The sequence below is a fragment of the Convolutriloba macropyga genome, chromosome 4 (assembly GCF_964194025.1).
Source record: "Convolutriloba macropyga chromosome 4, txConMacr16.3, whole genome shotgun sequence".
Lineage (NCBI taxonomy): Eukaryota > Metazoa > Xenacoelomorpha > Acoela > Convolutidae > Convolutriloba > Convolutriloba macropyga.
In genome coordinates this window covers 11,301,852-11,320,003 of record NC_134471.1, presented here as the reverse complement: position 1 = coordinate 11,320,003, position 18,152 = coordinate 11,301,852, and the positions used below count along the sequence as shown (strand labels likewise).

General features: G+C 36.6%; 2 protein-coding genes across 2 annotated transcripts in view; one reads left to right on the top strand and one right to left on the bottom strand.

The window, feature by feature from the left end:
- Positions 1–2,560: 2,560 nt before the first annotated feature.
- Positions 2,561–18,152, bottom strand: part of LOC142338251 (mitotic spindle assembly checkpoint protein MAD2A-like) — a 29,101-nt gene continuing 13,509 nt past the window's right edge. Inside the window, exons 3-4 of the mRNA XM_075387921.1 lie at positions 4,892–5,027; positions 2,561–2,943 (exon numbers count right to left, since the gene is read on the bottom strand). Coding sequence (XP_075244036.1) covers positions 2,794–2,943; positions 4,892–5,027 — 286 coding nt within the window. The 3' untranslated portion in view covers positions 2,561–2,793. The remainder of the gene's footprint in view (positions 2,944–4,891; positions 5,028–18,152) is intronic.
- On the top strand, positions 8,057–14,225 carry LOC142337453 (putative sodium-coupled neutral amino acid transporter 8). Its single transcript, XM_075386681.1, has 4 exons — positions 8,057–9,279; positions 12,075–12,319; positions 12,700–12,965; positions 13,300–14,225. Exons 1-4 carry the CDS (start codon positions 8,919–8,921, stop codon positions 13,862–13,864), a joined length of 1,437 nt encoding a protein of 478 aa, XP_075242796.1. The 5' UTR covers positions 8,057–8,918; the 3' UTR covers positions 13,865–14,225.

Sequence of the window (18,152 nt, the reverse complement as noted above, 5' to 3'; positions counted from 1 at the left end):
AAGTTATCTTTAAATTCATTTTGTGTTCATAGGGACATTTTCCAATTTAGAACATTTGGAATCAAACAAAACAAAAATGTTTTACTATTAAAAACTTACGTGACAAATAGAACAAACAATAAGAACTTAGGTTTTTTGCTACAATGTTTGTACTGGAATACTCAAGTCTTTAGTGTTTTAACTTGCTCAGGCAAGTGGATTCTGTAATTTCAAAATCTAGTCAAATCTGAAGTTTTTTCAACTCAGCCAAGCAACAGTTGGCAAGACGGTTGCAGTGCTGACAAAGAAATTCTCATAATTATATCTTAGTTGCCTTGTCTGTTTTTCTGGCCACAAACTTTGCACATGCAATCAACTCGGCTTAAAATCGTCCCATAGAAACGTTAATTGACTGAAAAAATTGCCTTTAGCAAGTTTTTTTGCGGCAATTCAAGGGACTCCAATAGAATGTCTAATAAATCAGACTGCTCAGACCATTAAATCAGAATGAGATCATTAAAAAACCTGAAGTGAGGAATTTGAAAAACAAAACCAGCTTTCTTCGTTCTTTCCTACATTGCTTGTCTCTCCTTTTGTTTCTTGATGACCCTTAAGGAACCAATTCCAAAGAACGTATTTTATAGAAACAGTTATTTTAAGTTATATTAAAGCACAAAAAAGAAGGTTTACAAATAAGAATAATTACAACGCATAACATAAACTTGCAAAAAGATTAGAAAGTATGTTTTGGTACGTTTCGAAAACTTTCTGATTTGCTTTTGTTATATTTCAGTTTAAGCAAAAACACTAGTGATATCTTTCATATTTTTACAAATCCTGATGACCCAAAATTGATAGTCAATTAGAGGCCAAAGAACACCTTCAGTTTTTAGGTCACCAGAGGCTTCAGGAACAATCAACAGAAAATAGAATTTAAAAAAAACAAATATTCAATCTATCTCACCACAGTTTATTTTTTAGTTCTGGTCTCAACTTTGCTGTATTGCGCCAATTCTTTGAAATTTTTTAAAATCAAACTGCAAATGATATTTTGGGTATTTTTAAGAGTCCAGCGTAGGTGGTCAATTAATTTTAAAAAAATCGGTTATTTTCTTTAAACAAATTTTGATCTTTCCCCTTAATTAAAAAAAATGGAATGAAGTTCCGATACTTTTGCAGTAGAAATATTTAGTCTGTGACAAACAGGCTATTTTCTTTTTTTTTTGCAAACAAATTTTTCCGGGGATCGGAAAACAATCAATGCAATAAAGGAAAAGCTTTCTCCCTTTTCACTAGAAGAAGCATTTTCTTGCATATAAAGAGTTTCACAGAAATCCATTTGGATATAGCTTCTAGGAAAGTAAATCAGAGAAACTAAATGGCAATAAAAAGTTTATATGGCAATTAAAATTTAATTTTATTTTATTTTTTATCCCATTTCGAAGAAAATTTTTCGATAGACAAAAAGGGTTCCGAAAATATTTTGTAACCAGCAGAATACGTACAGACGGTTCAAAAGGTTTTTTGAACAAAATTTTGAACAAAATTTTACGATTTTTTTTGCGAACTTAACCTAACAAATTTTTTTAAATAAATTCATCGAGCTCTAAATAATTACTGGTTATAAATCTTCGTTTAGCTTAGTAATTTCACTACAATTTCCCCATGGAGCGCTGTTTTTTTCCTTTTCATTTTTTCCTTCAAAATTTCGAGAGCCCCATTTCAAATTTTATTGATAATTTTTTATAGAGATCAAAACTAGATCCTGAGGGCTAAAAAATGGTGTTTTTCTTTACGGTGCGTAAACAAAAAGTGAAAATTTGACTGAAAAAAAGCCAGCCTGCCATATATATATTCCCCCATTTTGGAAAAATGTTGGAACAATAAGTGCTTCAATTTCGTTTGAGAGCAACTAAAAATATGAAAAACCGTGAGTTTCAAGACGGAAATCGAGTTATGCTATACTCATATAACCTTTTCTCTCTGATTAAACAAAAAGGTTATCTGCATAACTAGTCAAAATAATAAAGATTCCAAAAATGAACTCATATTTTAAAACTCAAAAAGATTCTAACTTCATAAAAAGCAGTTAAATTACAGTAAACAAAACTAACCATTGTACATACAAGAGTTTTTAATCGAAAGAAAGTGACTAGATCATAGAAGCACAGATGGTTTCATAAATAATCAACTCAGTAACAATTTCACAGCAACACAAAAAAGACAAAATCTCATCATCGAAAGCAACAATTCAAGTGATCTTAACCGATTATTACTGTCACACAATAGCAGCCATGTTTTTTCTCTTTTTCAACACATTTTTTACTCAATTTCGTTATTCAAGATAATTTTGCTGGCCTTTTCAAAATTTTCCCCGGAAATAAATTTCTAAAATTTAAATCATTACAGGCCAGAGTTAAGAGGCTGCAGTAATTTTTTGTTGCGGGCAACTAAGACCTCAGTATCAAATAAGTCGCACTGTTTCTTCAGGTTTTCCGTTTAAATTGTGCTTCCGACATGAGAGCAAAAAATAAAGCTATTTCAGACCTATTTCCTTTTTCCCCCGAGTGAACACAAAAAATTTCATTCAAAAGCTTTATAGACAAAGTAGACGCGCATTCCTGCATTGATAATTCAATTTCTACAGATAAATATAAATTGGTGTTAGCCATTGCAACTTGGAAGTATAATTAAAGGGCTGTATGGATATCACACTCCACAGGGGCAAAAGGGAACAGTTTCGCAAAGTCTAACAGATCAAACCGCAAAATTCGTGTTTCCTCTTCACCCATTGACTCATACCCACTTGATAGACTAGAACCTGGTTGCATTCTGGTCCAGTTTATACTGGACAGAAGATTTGACAGTGTGGATGTTTGTGTTCACTTGGTCAAAGTTTACAACCTGTGCATCCGGAATTAGATGCTGCGTCGTCTCTAGGAAGTCTTCCGGGACTGCTGCATCCTACCAACACAACTTCATTGAGGCAATCAGATACACCATAGGCATATTAGCTGCGACCTTCTGACTAAGCTAATCAAGGAATGAAACTAGGTCGTTCGTAAAGGAAACCATAGCACAGTATTGAGTAGTAATACATTTGTTAACAGAAGTAAACATAACCGACTAACGTCGGAAGAATTGCCCGCGAACGGCTACTGAGAGCTCTAATCAATATTATCAATTGCAGCCTGCTTAAGTAGGGGGGGGGGGGTGGCTTGATTCCGACTAAGAATTTCACAAGAGGGCTTCAAATAACCTCATTAGAAGTTAATATACACCACTATTCAGCCCAAAAGTTCCTTTAAAACTTATTGTTTCCTGTTATTTAGGAATTTGAACGACTATCGAGTAGACGACGCACAAAAGAGAAAAACTTACTGAGAGAAGTCAGCTAAAACTTGCCAATTTTTAGCAAAAGCACTAAGTTTAGTCCCACTTGATATCTGCCCAATTTCATAATGTGTCTAACGTTTTAAGCAAAATTGGTTTGGTGAATTCAAGAAGTTAAAGATCAAGCTGAACAGATTGTAAAAGGGACTCAACATAGTCATTAAAATTATTAACTTAAACTCTTAGATTTTCAGCCGACTGACCTAAAATTTGATGAAAGGAAACAGATATAGCATTGGCACTCAAAACGCAATTCAAAAACCATCAACTTACTATACAATTTAGCGATTCAAACGTTCAGTAGTTATCCACTGCACGAGCTCAGTTGCTTAAAATTGCGAATGAGAGAGCCATTTAGATCTCGCAAAAATCAGAAGTTAAGCGTGAAGAAGAGATTTTGAGAAATTTGCTGCAAGATAGCAATCAGCGGAGTTATAGAATACACTCGTTGGCAATTATTAACACAAAAAATGAATTTTTATATGGTAAACTGCGTGTTTTTGAAATCAATATCAGTCAGGTTCTTTTGATCTTTATATCAACCAACCCATTATTATCAGAAGTTTAATATATCCAAGTTCAGAATAACTGACAAGCCTACTTAGAGAAATCCAGATCGAAGTTGCCCCTTAAGCAGTAGTTTGAGCACCAGGTGAAATCTTCAACCTGCTCATGCTTTATCATTTCACGCAAGCATTTGCATTGTGAACATGACAATCGATTGACCAATTTGAACAGATTTCACTAGAGACTCAGACTACTGCTGCCATCGAATTTTATCTGGATTATCTCGGTAAATAAGGTTGCCAGTTCATCTGAATTTAGAGAAATTGGACTAATGATTCAGCGTCGAATGATACAAAGCATGAGAAAAACGCAGTTTACCATTTAAAATTGCACTTCGTGCGTTTACTTTTGTCAAAGAATCTAATCTTAAGAATCAAAATCTGCTACCAAGCACTATCCAAATTGATAAAAAATAACTCATTTATCACAATGTCGAAGATGCTTATCTGAAAAGATCAACTGGTAAAAAAGACTTCACCAACTTCAACTAAAACCAAATTCTACTTGCAATATGCGAGTTGATTTTTCGAAAATCGGCATATTTTCTAAATGATCGAGATATTTAAAACCTTGAGGTTACATTTAGGAAAATCTAGAACAAAATAACTAATGGACAGTATCAACGATTAGTGCTGTTTCAATGGCAGATCAGGAATGAATTAGATACAACAGCAGGCTGAAGAGGGTTGTGGGGTCTTGACATCTATTCTATACACCCACCAGTTACAGACATTGTGCATTACATAGCAGATTATAGTAAAAAAAATAATGCACCAGCGCTAGGGGGTAGCAAATATACGCACAAAATCAGCTCTTGCGGATCAAAATTTGATTCGTTCATCATACGCCGTCCGCGAGAAAGCTACTCGTCCCTTCTATCGCTTAACGTTTTTGTGCAGATATCTCCATATAGAGGAGGAGCATGTTACTTAAAAAGCAATAATTGAAAAACCTTTTTGGTGTAGATGAGTAGCTTCATCTGAGGTGTGGTCTCGGGTAGTAATGGCATGAGTAGGTTGATATTGTGGATCTGCAACAGAAGCTGTCTCAGCTGAGATCGTAACTTCTTTTGATCAACTGGTTTGCTCCTTCAAACACACAATGTATATCAATAAAACATAAACAGACTAACGTCAGATGAATTGCTCTCGAAAGACAAGCGGGGGCCAATTTAAATTAGAGGAGGTGTAGCTGAAAACTTTATGGTGCAAAACTCCTCCGCTGGGTTCGAACACATTACCCCCTGGGTGGCAGCCTGACTTCTTTGCCAATAAGCTGTGCCCACTTTGCTATTACACCACTCACAATAGTTTTTACAACAAACTTTATTTCGGAATGAGAGACATTGAGATCGCTCAAAAAAAGAAGTAAAGCACAAGGAAGTCACTTGGACGGTCTAAAAATGTTCTGGGACAAAAGCGCAAAAAAGGTCAAACAAAAATTTAGCCTAAAAATGCAGGCAGTAGAGAACCAGAAACGACTCGAAGAGTCGTGCAAGATAACTTCTAAACTTATCTTACCCAAACCAAAGATTTCGAGAAAATAACGAAAAAATTAACTGCGTAATAAAACAACGTTTTTTTAAAAACTGCTAGCTCAATTTAGAGTTCAGTTGTTTTAATGTCGGGTGGGTAGATGGTGTCGGGTCGAAGCGAAAGGGAGGACTGGCGGTTGGTAAGTAGATGAGTGGGCAGCTAGGTTTGGGGGTAGGTAGCTGAGTGTGAGTAGGTCGGGGGAGGGGGTTAATGGTAGTGTGGCGGCGAGGTGGTTGGCGGGGGAGTAGTGGGTAGGGAAGTAGAGAAGTAGTTTCCGTGGGGAGTGTCTAGTTTGCAGAGGAAGGAGGGATCGTTATAAGAAAAGTGCTCAAAATGACCTTTCGACCTTGAGTATCGCCTAATTACTATTAGTAACTAGACTATATTAAAATAGCCTCAGCTGAAAAAACATAGCCGGTAGAAAACCGGAAACAACTCGAAAAGTTGTGCAATATAAACTCTAAATCAACCTTGTCTAAATCAGAAATATAAAAAACATCAAATTTTATCTACTATAGAAACCATGGAAAGTTTTCTCTGAGGTGCAGGGTGCAGACAAAATTTCAGTTAAGTGGTGGAGGCTTCGGTGTCTTGCAGGGAGGCAGTGGTGGGCGGGCTTGGGGGGGGGGGGGGGGAGTAAGATACGCGGGGTCTGGAAACTGAATGGCACAAAACAGGAAACAGGCAAATGGGCGGGTGGAGGGGTATGCAGGTGGTGGAGGTCTTCCCTATTCCCTCTAGTTTATAGAGGGACTGTTGCGAAATGAAATAAAATTTGGACCTTTGATATTGCAAGTAGTTCCTAATTAATATATCTTGGAAACTACTGCTAAAGTTCAGTGTACGAAAACAGAAGGCAACGTTCTGAAACATCAGTCAATGATCGGTAAAAAATTCATAACTCCAGTCATGAATAATTCCAGCAAATAACAAATCATTGGAGGCTTACATTGTGAGGAAGTGTTGGTTTGCGAGAACTTACGTTACAATATTTTGCAATATTAAAACTATTGAGAAAAATTGGGATTATATGCATGCCAGAGAAGCAGCGATGAAACTTTTTTCATCATCTGTATTTTCTGACCTTAATGTTTATATAATCAGACTTTATTGCATGATGAACGAACCTGCAAGTATAAAAGCTACAGGCAAATTAATTCTTTCAGATATTGGTATCAGATATTTATATTTGCGTTACAAAACTGACATTTACGAAAAAAAAAACTATGTTCGAGGGTCTAGAAACTGTCCAATCAAATCAGCGCTCAGCTAGAATTAGCTAACTTAACGTTAAAAGCTTTTTAAAGAAAAATTCAACTCACGCAGTCAAAAGTGTGAAAAAAGTCAAAGTTGAATTTCAATAGAAAAGATAAGTTAAATTCGGTCAAACAAAAAAGGAACAACAGATTTGCTATCATAGTCTTCTTTTTGTTATATACTGTGACGTTTCAAAACAACTTGAACTTCAATTAAGCTAGAAAACATGGTTCTGGGGTTGAATTTATAATTTCCTGCTTAGAAAAAGATGGAGATGGATTCCTCTTTTATGTTTAGTTTATGTTAGTTTTAATTTTTGAAAACTAAGTTCCGACAATTGTCATCCCGTGCAATCGTTTGGAGATTTTAGTTATTCTTATTTTTGAATTTTGAAAAGAAATCCGAGGAGTCACATTTTTTTAAATTTTTTAAATTTCAAAATATTTATGCTCTTTCTGTGTGATTTTTTGGGTCTTATAATCAATGATTCTTCAATAAAAGGAAATTTCGACAAAAAAATGTTGGAACAGTTTTAAAATATAAATCACAGAATTCTTTTGAGCCTTGTCTCAAAACAAACTGTAGACAGAAGATGAGAAACGCATTACGTTTTACATCCAACTGAAATCACTCGATGCAGTTAGAAACACACTGCTAACAAGTGGAAAAACATATCGCGCATATAAAACTAGCAACTGCCATAAAAAGATGGTTAAAATTGATGTTTTGAGGTTTCGGTGTAAAAAATTGTAACACAAAAAGAGCGCCACATGACGAAACAAAAACGGAAACCTAGAGTACCACAATATATGTAAGCTCAGCTCGCAGCATTGCAGCTACGGAAAACAAATTTTGACCAACGATTCATTGTGAGAATCTTAATAGGCAGCACCTGTTGTAAAAAAAGAATGATCCTAAATATTTAAGCAATGAACCCAAATTACCTTGCAAGGCTCCCATCATAATTGAGTTCACCGAAATATCCTCAACCTTTATGATTTCAGGTTCAAAGTAACGATAAATTCTTAGTACACTTTGAGCTACGTAACTCGGGGTCAAAATAGTTGCTTTTAGTTTTACTAAGACGCTATTTTGGGGTATTTCCTACAAGAACTACACCCAAACCAAGGTTATAGAAGCAACCATTATCACCCTGAAAGGGAGGACACTTAGATATTTGTTACACAGATCTTACCGTTTATCCTTGATTGAATACGAGACAAATTAATCTAGCTTTGATCCATTATTGGATAATCATTTGCCCAATCAAATGCTGGACCGGATATCGATTGAACAACTGATTGAAATAGTAAACAAAATAGGGCTGATATAATTTGAATGGGTAAAACCCAAGGCATTCAAACTAAAATAATCACTTAGCAGATGTCGTTATAAAACTAAATTAAGCCATACTGTTCATGAAAATTCCATTGAAAAACTAAACGTGCCCACGAAACGTGCCAGTGCAACGAAAAAAATCAGCTCAGAAATTTATTGGGGGGAGAATTAACCTGAAATGTTTCAAATGTTGCTCAACTAGTTCGACATTACAGCTCAAAAAACGTATGATTTAATAACTCTTTATTTTTAATAACGAACCCAAATAAAGACAATTTTTGTTGTTTTGCGGAGTAATGACAATTACATAGAGTTACTTCACGCTTAGCACACCTTGAACTTTTCGGTCAATTGCTCCTGTTGATTGTGAAAGTTGAAACAGTTTAAGTTGATCAAAGTTAATATTTAACAGCTCTCATCAATGACGGCTGACCAGCAGTCACTTGATATCCTTTAGACCGGATTGCCACCCTCAAACAAAGCAAATCCAAAACCTCATTAAGCTAATATCACCCATCACAACTTAAACTACTTTCTATCCGTACACCTTGCTCCGATTATTTACGTTCGAGCAAAACTCAAGAGATATTTTCCTAACCAGCCAGCATAACATTTGACAACATCGAGGAATAGCATTGTCTTCGTGAACAAACTGACACTAAAAATTGCGCCGAAGCTCTTGAATTGCTATTGAATCATTTTGAAAGCTTTTAATCATCAGGAAAGCTTAAAACGAAAAAAAAATTGATCGTTTGACAGACAAAAAACACATACTGCTCAAACCACACTTTTCGCAATCCCATTTAACTTTGACACGGAATCATTTCTCGATCTTTAAGGCTCGCCAAAATGAGCAAAACCAATTTAATTCTCAACGATGAGTTAAGTTCCCAAAACTTCGAGGAGCCTTCCCCAACACGTGAAGAGAGGTCAATATCGGGGAACAACCTGAACAACTATGGTACCATTTCTCCACATCATTCGGACCATTCAATCGAAGTGACAGAATCTGACGACAGCCGGCATGGACTGCCAGATTTCTCAACCACCCTCAGTAAACTCAAGTACGGAGGGAAAACATCAGTCGCGGGGGCTATTTTTATAACAATGAATGCAATTATCGGATCAGCATTTCTCAACTTACCCTTTGCTACCAAAGTGTTCAGTGATCGGATGCTTTTATTAGGGCAGTTACCCATAGTTTTAGTCAGTGAGTGCTTTGCGTACTTCTTCCTAATATTTTACTTTTGGTACCTAGTAAATCATGCTAAAGGTTATGTCAGTTACGGCTGATAACGGTGCGACTATTGAACATACTAAGAGCCCGTAATTATAAACTGACACAACGCTTTTAAGCTCATATTATGGCTCAGTTATTCAATAATTTCTCGTTAAAAAATTGTCACTTTATTTCTTTGTTATTTTGCCAGACAGCATTTAATTGGAATGATAGATCCATCTAATCTAATCATTATTCATAGTTCCCTTTGTAAACTTTTTCCGATAAGCTTTTGTCAATTCAAACTGGGACGCAAACAATGGTAATTTGCTTGGGATAATTTGTGTACCAAAATTGGAAAAACTACGAGACCGCCAGGTGATCCAAATCTAAGTCTTAACAAGGTTGTGATTCGTAAGAAATTAGAACCAACAATTCATTTTTTTAATGAGAAAATATTGTGCGAGTCAAACTTTTTAAAAGCTTTACAGCATTTAATTAGAAAAAAAACAGCCTCATTTAGTTAGCAAAAATGATTACAAGAAACAATTTTTGATTGGTGAAACTAAGAGCTTGACAGCGGTTTTAATACGTTTTGTTTCTCATCAAAATTTTTAAGACCTTCATACCGTTTTTGGTACTTTGAATTGATCTCTTGGCTGTTTTCGAAATGAGTCAAGGGAGAACACGCCAAAAACTCGAAAAGTTGAAAAAACGACAACCAAATTATTTTTGAAAAATTTCGTCAAATCTAAGAAAAATCTGAAATTACAAACATAGCTGGCAGACTGCCAGAAAATAGCATCAATCGTAGATCTGCAGTCTCAAAAAAAAACAGTAAAGGCAGACCAAAAAATTCTTCTTTTTATTGAAGGCTGATACGTTACATTTGGATTAATAATCTGTTTAAGTTCTTGCTGCCTATATTAGCTGCTCTCAACTAACCTTCATTTAGAGTGACACACACCCATTTGACCTTATCTCTTTGAATTAAAGTAAACAAAAGTCAATTTCAAAGTGAGGAAGTCATTTTTGAGAGTGAGGTAAGTCAAGTGTGACCAAAAACTTATCACGCAAATGAACAAAAAAACTCGCTCCACTAAGAGCAAAAAAAGACGTCACGCACGCGCTTCAGTTGAAATTGCATGAACGAATGAACAAAAAGCAGATTTGAAGTGGTTGTGACATCATATGGTTCTTGTCAAAAATCTTGACAACAAATAAAAAAAACCAAGAGAGGGCCAATAATAGCCCCAGCTATCGCTGTGCGGCTATTAATCAATCAATCAAGCACATTAAGCAGAAAATTGGGATTTGAAAAAATTCCATACGGGAGGCAAAAAAGCTTTAAATAAGCAGTAAATTACTGGAATTTGGCTTAAAAATTCTGACATTCGCAGAGCAACTTATAAAAACCGTCGTTACAATATTCCGACTGCTGGGATACTTAAAAGTCAAATAAGAAATAGTTACCAGGATGAGGTATCGTTCTCGAAAGATTGTCGCGGGGTTCATAGTCAACTTAGGCTGAGGGAGTTTAGCCTTAATCACCGAGGCACAAGATAAATCAGCGAAGCAAAAAACATTATATGAGTGCAGCGAACATTATACACGTTTAGCATTAAACTGCAGCCAATTCAGTTTTACAGCCGAATTCTGTGAAAGAGCAACAACGCACAACGCAAAAAGTTAAGCGAAAAAAGTCACTCGATAAGTCAAATCACTCAAGCGATCGAAAAATATATTCTAGACCAAAACACTCAGGTATATAATTTGCATTAGAAATTTAAAGATCAAAATTTGATTGAACAAAAACTTAATTCCATAACAATTACCACCTTGAAACATAAACCAAAGATTGTCGGACAGATTGCTCTTGAATGACAGGCGGGGCAATTTAATTCAAAGGGGTCTGTAGCAAAGAAAACTTTATGGGCGAAAAAAAACCGCCAATAGCAGAACTCGAGCCAGAGACCTCCTGCGTCCTCGACTACAGCACTAACCACTCGGCTACCAGTCCCTGCTGCTCTCCCACCTTACAATCGCTTTTTTTGCAACGGAAACTTAACTTCTCAATAAGAGTCATTTAAAAGCAAAAAATCAAGAAATAGATTAAATGTTCTAGAAGAAAACGGCCGAACGAACTTTTCATTTAAAAAAAACACACGTTTACAATAATTGCTTCGTTCAAGATCAATAAATAAAACTTCTAAACAACTTAAAATTTGAATTGCGCACAACTTTAAACGAGCGCAGGTGAGGGGTGATTAAGGGCAGACTGAGAAGGGCGTTAAGTGGGGGGGGGGGGGGGGGGGGTGGGCGGGGGGTTAAGTGGGAGTTAAGCGGGAGGCGGGTCAAACTCTATGAACCACCTTTGAAACTGAACTTATGTCTTTAAAAGTGTCGGTGAATCGCACACCTGGAAGCTCTAAGCTCAAAAGAGAACTTAATGCCCTCCGGGCTTTACCTGTTAATCCCGTAATTACGGACAAAAAGTCAAATGGTCAGACGAAAAGTTGGTAGTCAAAAACTTGCTTGAGAGCAATTGAAAAATTACGGGAATGAGGCCCTACTTCAACATTGAATATAAATAACTGCAACAACTATCAGTCCTGACTAATAGCTCAATGCTGCTTTTCGCCGTAAGATGAAAGTTTACTCTCGTCCAGTTTCCTAAGCATCACGCTAACTTTTTCAAAAATTTTTCAACTATTCGGCCAGAACTTAGAACGTTTTAAGTATCAACTATTTTTTTGCTACACTTGTACATTTTGATACGTTTTTAGGCATCGTCATCTTAATGGTCCTTGGTAAAGCGATTGAGATCACGCAGAAGATCACATTCCAAGATATAGTGCTGGTTCTATTTGGCTACAGAACTAAGAAAGTGATTGACGTCATCCTCCTGTGTTACACATTCTCAACTTGCATCAGCTACATGATGGTCGTCAAGGATCAATCTGTCACTTTGATCAAGTGGTTCATCAGTTTCGAGGAAATGTCTTCAGCTCATTTGGATCTGTGGAATAAGGTTTGCGCCAGTCTCTCTTTGATCAGTATCGTCGACGTTCTAAGGATCCCAACTTTGAGAGCATTATTATACGTTGTCTACATTTCACGCAAAAAAGGGAAGCAATTTTTCGATTAAGTGCAAATATAATTGTATGATTGCTATTCTAAATGCTTAATAGATCAATACTCAATAGTACTTCAAGATCACTTTAATTTGAGAGAAAGAAACGGAAGCAGGCAAATTTCAGAGATCTATTAAATAGCACATTGCTAAAACCGCTCACAGGATAGCTCACAATCAAAAATCAGTAATAAGCTCCATAAAGAATCTTCATAGGCGCTGAGTTAAAATGTTTTTCACGAAAATGTTACAAATTTCATTACATTTTTATTATATAGGTGATAGCTGCAGCTTCGTGTATTATAACAATCTACCCTCTCTGCATTCCAAGAAGTGTCAACTTCCTCTACTATCCCAGTGTGGCCAGTTTCTTCGCCAATTTCTACGTTCTCATTTTCACAGTTCAGCACTACTGGCAGCTGAAAGATCACGAGAAGCCGGAAATGGTTTTCGAATCGGACTGGACCTTTCAAGCATTTGTGGGATTTGCTGCCGTTGTCATATTTGAGTTTCAGAGCTTTTACTCAGCTCCCGCTATCTACAGGTACACAAAATATTGATATACTGTTTCACTTGCATTCAAAGACTGCTCCTAGCTTCTTTATAAAGGCCATAATTCAAGCCCTGCAAAAAAGAATTGCTTGGTTTATCTCATTAAATTTCAAGTTTATTAATTGGATTGCTATAAATAATTGGATGCTAAAATTATCAATATTCTAGAAAATTCGAGTTCTTATAATGATAAATCGATAATGAAAAAATAGTGAATGCTAGCAATGTAGATCACGCAAAACTCAAGTTACGCGCAAAAAAATAACGCTCAAAAGATCAAATGGGTCAGACAAAAACCAAAACAATTGCAACAAACTTTGTTTCAGTGACCTCAAAGTCCGCAACTCTTCTAACTGGTTCATAGTCTCAGTGGTCTCCAACATCGGAAGCTACATCATCTACACCATATTGGCAGCTTTCGTCCTTTTGACCTTCGGCCAGAGTGTAGATGAGGACTTTCTGAACAGCTACGACACCAAAGACCCAATGGCTATCATAGCTCGAGTATGCATTATGACCTCTGTCGTATCTTCGTACCCTGTGTTGTGCTTCGTAGGGTGCAAAGTAGTCGAAGACACAATTTTCACAAAAAGCACAAAGGACGAGGAAGCTTCTAGAATTCCATTTGGAAAATACTTCACCATAAAAACAATCTATTTTACTGCTACATTGTTATGCATGCTTTTCGCCCAGGGCATGACGCAAGTTTTTGTTCTGGCTGGAATCTTGGCTTCCTTTTCGACCCTTGGCTTGCCTGGAATGTTAATGGTGCGGATATACCCGGAATATGGAAAAATGGGGAATTTCGTCTGGGTCTCCGGCTACATTTTTATCCTCTTGAACGCTCTTTTTATAATTGGTTACCTTTACACATTTTTTACGTCTAATTGATTTTGTAAACTCACAATTGTAAACTCAGACAGTTATATTAGTAACTTTAAATTTTACTAGTTTTCAGCTAATCTGTTTTCAAAATATTTGGAACTACAGTCAAGGGCTTAAATAATTGAACCAAATTAACCATTCATGATTTATAGTTGAATTACTATAGTAATTTTCTTTCAGTTCGTAATCAACAGTTCTTTGATATTCCTACATTGTGAGGCACCTGAAAACGGATCAACTGATGATCTAATGGTCTTCTCTTTTTTCTGTTGAACTTCATTGTACATATTTTTTGTGCACAGTAAATAAACTTCTTTTGTGTTGGTCGATAACAGAAAATGAACAATTTATTATTATTATTATTAAATGCAACTGCTAATGTTTCCTTTCCGTGGATAAAAATAAAGCGAGTGTTCTTTTCACTTATAATTTAAAAAGTCTAATAGGTGACTGGCCATTGATACCCCATACGATTATGAAAGTGTAAAACTTTCTATAAAGGATTATTATATTTCAACGGAGGGAGGCAGTTCCACCACTATGATCTGCCCAAAATTTTCAATCAAAAGCACTGCAAGATTACAATATATCAAAAAGCAATATTGGAAAAAAGTTCCCGTGCAATTATTGTCAATAATGACGTAATGACCTCAGAAGATCCGTACTTTCTACGCATTCGACTATTTTGCCCGCTTTAAAGGGAACTCATATCAGATCCTATTAGAGGGGAAACAACGCTACGTACAAAAGTCAACTCCCTGAGTAGCGTCACGAATGAATGAATGAATGAACAGTTGACTATTTTAAAGAGCAAACGAACGGAAAGTGTTATTAAGAAGCCTTAGAAACAGAAATTTTATATAATCATTTATCTCTCTCTCTATAAATCCGAGGATACTTTTCATTAATGATAATACCGGTAATTATTGAGCGTAAGCATTAAAACATCGAAAAGAAAAAGTACTGAGGAAACTCAAAAATTCAGGTTCTCAAATGATAACACGTAGGTTTCTGTGAGGGAGGTAATCCTCCTTAACAAATCGACAATGTCAACAATTTTTTGTTATATCACTCATTGGACAAGCAGCATAATTTGGTCATACCAATCGAAACGAATTCTTCTACATGAGTGTCCAATCTGACCTTTAATTCTAGCACGCTATCAGTTTCTACGACTTCGCAGGAGAGGCTATTTCACTTGATCACGCCACGTTGGGAAAACGCAAATTTCAAATGGTACTTTTTGTTTTGCACCTTATGAATAAATCCCCGAGTGTGACCGTAACCAGTTCTCTTCAAAAAAAGATCGCTCATTGAGTGATCATGGCCAACTTTCTCGTTCACCATCTTGATAGTCTTAATCATGTCGCCTATTGACCTGTAGAGAACAAGTGCAGGCAGATACAACAACTTGAATATACAATCGTAGCTCTTGTCTTTTCATTCTGATTGCTATCCACGTTGCTGTCCGACAGACGTTTTAAGCCTCATGTTAATGAATTGTAAGTGGCAAGTGTCTGAGCACATATGAAAGCACACCGATTTTACTCCATCCCTTCAATTGATAATGGCTTTCCTGATGAGCGTCGTGATCATCGTTACTCTCGATTTTTCGATTAATATTTTCCGTAATCCCCAAAGAAGCACATTGCTTTGGACCATTTCAGGCAAATCATTGAAGTAAACAATAAACAAGAGTGGGCCTAAAACGCTTCCCTATGGAATGCCGCTCCTCACATTGGAGCCACTTGATCGCTCTCACTAACAACCACGTATTGTCTATGATTAATGAAGAAGCTTTCTATCCACTTGTAAATTTTGCCTCTAAGTCCGCAAATCCAGATCACGGCCACTAGTCTTCTGTGCGGAAGGAACATTCACAAACTTTTTAAAAAGCAAGAAAACAACCATTCAATCTTCCAGCGTCGAAATGTCTTGTCCAGTCTTTTACGACTTGGAGTAATGGCAAGGCTGTTGATCCCGCTTGTCTAAAGACAAACTGCTCGTCAGCAAACATTATTTTCGCTCATGTGATTTAGAATTACATTTTTGATCAAACTTTACGTTACTTTCGAAAAAACAGCTCAATGGTCTGTAGGTTCAACTTAGGGAACCAAGCCGATATTAGAGCTTGCTTCTAATCCTGAGTCAAAGCTGCTCAAGTAGTGTGCTGTAAGTCATAAAAACCAAAAGGAAGCTGTCATAAGTGATAGAACAAAGAGAACAACAAATTCGAGCAAAGCTCAGAAATTTTCTAATATCTTTTAAAAACGGATAACATAAAAGATAGAAACCATTAACTTCCCATTGACGTCTAAAATAAGTACATTTTTCACGCTTAGACAATGTCTACAATTTTTTGTTACATCACTCATTGCACAAGCAGAACAATTTGGCCAACCCATGCGAAACGAAGTCTTCTAGATGAGTGTCCAATCTGACCTTTAATTCTAGCACGCTATCAGTTTCTCCGACTTCACAGGAGAGGCTATTTCACTTGATCACGCCACGTTGGGAAAACGCAATTTCAGAGGGTACTTTTTGTTTTGTACCTTATGAATAAATCCCCGAGTGTGACTGTAACCAGTTCTCTTCAAAAAAAGATCGCTCATTGAGTGATCATGGCCAACTTTCTCGTTCACCATCTTGATAGTCTTAATCATGCCGCCTCTTGACCTGTAGAGAACAAGTGTAGGCAGATACAACAACTTCAATATACAATCGTAGCTCTTGTCTTTTCATTCTGATTACTATCCACGTTGCTCTCCGATAGACGTTTTAAGCCTCATGTTAATGAATTGTAAGTGGCAAGTGTGTGAGCACATATGAAAGCACACCGATTTTACTCCATCCCTTCAATTGATAATGGCTTTCCTGATGAGCGTCGTGATCATCGTTACTCTCGATTTTTCGATCGATATTTTCCGTAATCCCCACAAGCACATTGCTTTGGACCATTTCAGGCAAATCATTGAAATAAACACTAAACAAGAGTGGGCCTAAAACGCTTCCCTATGGAATGCCGCTCCTCACATTGGAGCAACTTGATCGCTCTCACTAACAACAACGTATTGTCTATGATTAATGAAAAAGCTTTCTATCCACTTGTAAATTTTGCCTCTAAGTCCGCAAATCCAGATCACGGCCACTAGTCTTCTGTGCGGAACATTCAAACTTCTTAAAAAGCAAGAAAACAACCATTCAAATCCAGCGTCGAAATATCTTTCCAGTCTTTTACGACTTGGAGTAATGGCAAAGCTGTTGATCCCGCTTGTCTAAAGTCAAAGTGCTCGTCAGCAAACAAAATATTTTCGCTTATGTGATTTAGAATTACATTTTTGATCAAACTTTACGTTACTTTCGAAAAAACAGCTCAATGGTCTGTAGGTTCAAGTTAGGGAACCAAGCCGATATTAGAGCTTGCTTCTAATCCTCAGTCAACGCTGCTCAAGTAGTGCGCTGTAAGTCATAAAAACCAAAAGGAAGCTGTCATAAGTGATAGAACAAAGAGAACAACAATTTCGAGCAAAGCTCAAAAATTTTCTAATACCTTTTAAAAACGGATAACATAAAAGTTAGAAACCATTAACTTCTCATTGACGTCTAAAATAAGTACATTTTTCACGCTTAGACAATGTCTACAATTTTTTGTTACATCACTCATTGGACAAGCAGCACAATTTGGCCAACCCATGCGAAACGAAGTCTTCTAGATGAGTGTCCAATCTGACCTTTAATTCTAGCACGCTATCAGTTTCTATGACTTCGCAGGAGAGGCTATTTCACTTGATCACGCCACGTTGGGAAAACGCAAATTTCAGATGGTACTTTTTGTTTTGCACCTTATGAATAAATCCCTGAGTGTGACCGTAACGAGTTCTCTTCAAAAAAAGATCGCTCATTGAGTGATCATGGCCAACTTTCTCGTTCACCATCTTGATAGTCTTAATCATGTCGCCTATTGACCTGTAGAGAACAAGTGCAGGCAGATACAACAACTTGAATATACAATCGTAGCTCTTGTCTTTTCATTCTGATTACTATCCACGTTGCTGTCCGACAGACGTTTTAAGCCTCATGTTAATGAATTGTAAGTGGCAAGTGTGTGAGCACATATGAAAGCACACCGATTTTACTCCATCCCTTCAATTGATAATGGCTTTCCTGATGAGCGTCGTGATCATCGTTACTCTCGATTTTTCGATTAATATTTTCCGTAATCCCCAAAGAAGCACATTGCTTTGGACCATTTCAGGCAAATCATTGAAGTAAACAATAAACAAGAGTGGGCCTA